The 2,087-nt window shown below is 56.6% G+C and overlaps 1 protein-coding gene across 1 annotated transcript; it reads right to left on the bottom strand.

Moving 5' to 3' along the window:
- Positions 1–26: 26 nt before the first annotated feature.
- LOC104401640 (visual system homeobox 2-like) lies at positions 27–1,598 on the bottom strand. The gene is made up of 2 exons (XM_010009292.1): positions 1,421–1,598; positions 27–407 (listed from the first exon to the last, which is right to left on the bottom strand). The coding sequence occupies exons 1-2, from the start codon at positions 1,533–1,535 to the stop codon at positions 76–78; spliced, it is 447 nt and encodes a 148-aa protein (XP_010007594.1). The 5' UTR covers positions 1,536–1,598; the 3' UTR covers positions 27–75.
- Positions 1,599–2,087: the final 489 nt, after the last annotated feature.

Genomic DNA, 2,087 nt, shown 5'->3' with positions numbered 1-2,087 from the left:
CAGTCTGAGGGGGAATGCGGCCCCCTGAGGACACAGTGTCTCTCAGCACTGGCTTCCACCGCCTCTTCCCCACCCCTAGATCTGCTTCTCCTCCTTCTGCGACGAGTTCAGCTTCTCCATCTGTCTCTCATCCTCTGCCGCTGCTGCCTCCTCCCCTGTCTCCGGCTTCCTGCCCAGGGCTGGGGTGTCCCCAGCGATGGTCCCCAGGACTTTGGTGCTGTGCTCCTGAGCTTTGGCCCTGAGGGCGGCAATGCTGTTTTCTCTCAGTTCCTCCTGGGAAATGGTGGTTTTGGGATCCGGGCCCCTCTCTTCCTTGTCACCCTTGTCAAGCTTGGGCAGGGCCTGGCGCTCCACCTCTGTCTTCCTCCCCGCCTCAGCTGCTGCCTCCAGAGACTTTTTGTGCATCCCTAAAAAGAATTGTTGGTATTCGGGTTTAGAAAAGCGCCTGGGCATGGGAAAGCCATCTTGAACTGAAAACAGCAAAGATAAAGAGAGGCCAGAATTAAGGAAAAGCAGAAACCCTCACTTCACGCAGCAGTTAGGGGCAGCCCAGGCAAGGCAGCTGCCTGCTGGGGTTGCCAGCAATATCCATGGCCTCGGAGCTGCCCCCAAAGGTCTGTAATTACTCTCCCCTTCATTTCTATCTGTGAACCTAAAGCTAACTTGTCCCCACATGGGAATGAAGGTCTCACACAGCAGCACAGTTGCCTGAGCTTCACTGAGGCTGGGGAGGGAGATCGCCCATGGTCCTGTATCAACCTGCTCCTCACACAGCCCACTCCTCTGCCTCTCTCAGTTTCCCACAGATAGAAGGACAAGACAGCCCGTATTCAAGATGTCAGACACTAGTTTTGTAGCAGAACCAGCCTGAAAGGTCAGAAAGAGGCAAGCAAAGAGCAAGAGGGGGGAGCTGCTACCTCCGTGTCTGCACAGAAAAACAAGGCAGAAATGCAGCTTCCCCAGGCGCAGAGAGCAGGAGGAGGCAGCACTGTGTTCCCCTTGGGACCTGGGGCAAGGAGAGTGCATCTGGGGGTCCTGGCACCCAACACGGCTTCATGGGGCAAGGGGAATCAGATCGAGATGGCCTGCCTTGGCCAAGGGTTTGAGGCCCTGCTCCAGGGCTGGGCACAAGGGATGCTCATGACATGGGAGTCAAAGGCTAACGCCAGCCTGAGCATGGAGGGCAAATTCCTGCCTGAGCCAGATCTTGCAGGTCAGGTTTCAAGACCAGCAGGGATTTGGGATGAGTGTTCAGACCTTATTGACGAGGGCTGTTGTGGGGTTGGAGGGCAGGAGAGTGGGGGGACTTCACCCCACCACCCTCCATCTTTGTTTTTGACATGGCTCCAATTTCTTCCTTGCACCCCCAGCTTTTTCTGAACCCACTCACAATCCCCCACAAAGGCGGCTGCTTTCTTACCCAGGAGCCAAGGGGCGCAGGACTCCATGATGCCATCCTTGGCAGACTTGAGGATGGACTCGGGCAGTGGGATGGAGTGACGCACCATGGCACCGTACAGCCCATACTCAGCCATCACGCTGCTCCTGCCCCAGCACTTCTCCCTCTTCCGCCATTTGGCCCGGCGGTTCTGGAACCAAACCTGGGGCAGGCAACAAGAAGGGACATTGGTTTCTGGAGGGAGAAGGTATGTCAGTCCCCTTCCTGCATGGGAACACACGCGTGCCTGTGCAGCAGGGTGAAGGCAGACTCATGTATGCTTATCCCAAAAGCACTGTGAGCTCTTCCCCCATGCAGCAGCCACTGGGTATCTCTCCCTCCCTCCCTCCCTCCCTCCCTTGCAGGTCTCATCCCTCTCTGCAGGATGTAATTTGGTATCTTTTTCTAGCGGTTTTTGGCTCTCGTGCCTGGGATTTTCTACCATTATTTACTGGGTGTCTGAGCTGCGGCGCAGGGCTGCGGGCAGTGGTGCCTGCAGGGAGGGCTGGGATGCAGTGAACGCTCAGGAGAGGCGGGAGAAGGGGAAAGCTGATCTGTGCGCTTTGCCCTGAATTCCCAGTTTGAAAAGCCCGTCGTCTTCTCAGAAAATTGGCAGAATAATCTCTGAGCTGTGACCTGGGGGGCAGCG

The sequence above is a fragment of the Nestor notabilis genome, unplaced genomic scaffold (assembly GCF_000696875.1).
Source record: "Nestor notabilis isolate BGI_N333 unplaced genomic scaffold, ASM69687v1 scaffold33332, whole genome shotgun sequence".
Classification (NCBI taxonomy): domain Eukaryota; kingdom Metazoa; phylum Chordata; class Aves; order Psittaciformes; family Psittacidae; genus Nestor; species Nestor notabilis.
The sequence above is the reverse complement of the archived record's forward strand: the minus strand, read 5'-3'. Positions and strand labels throughout refer to the sequence as shown.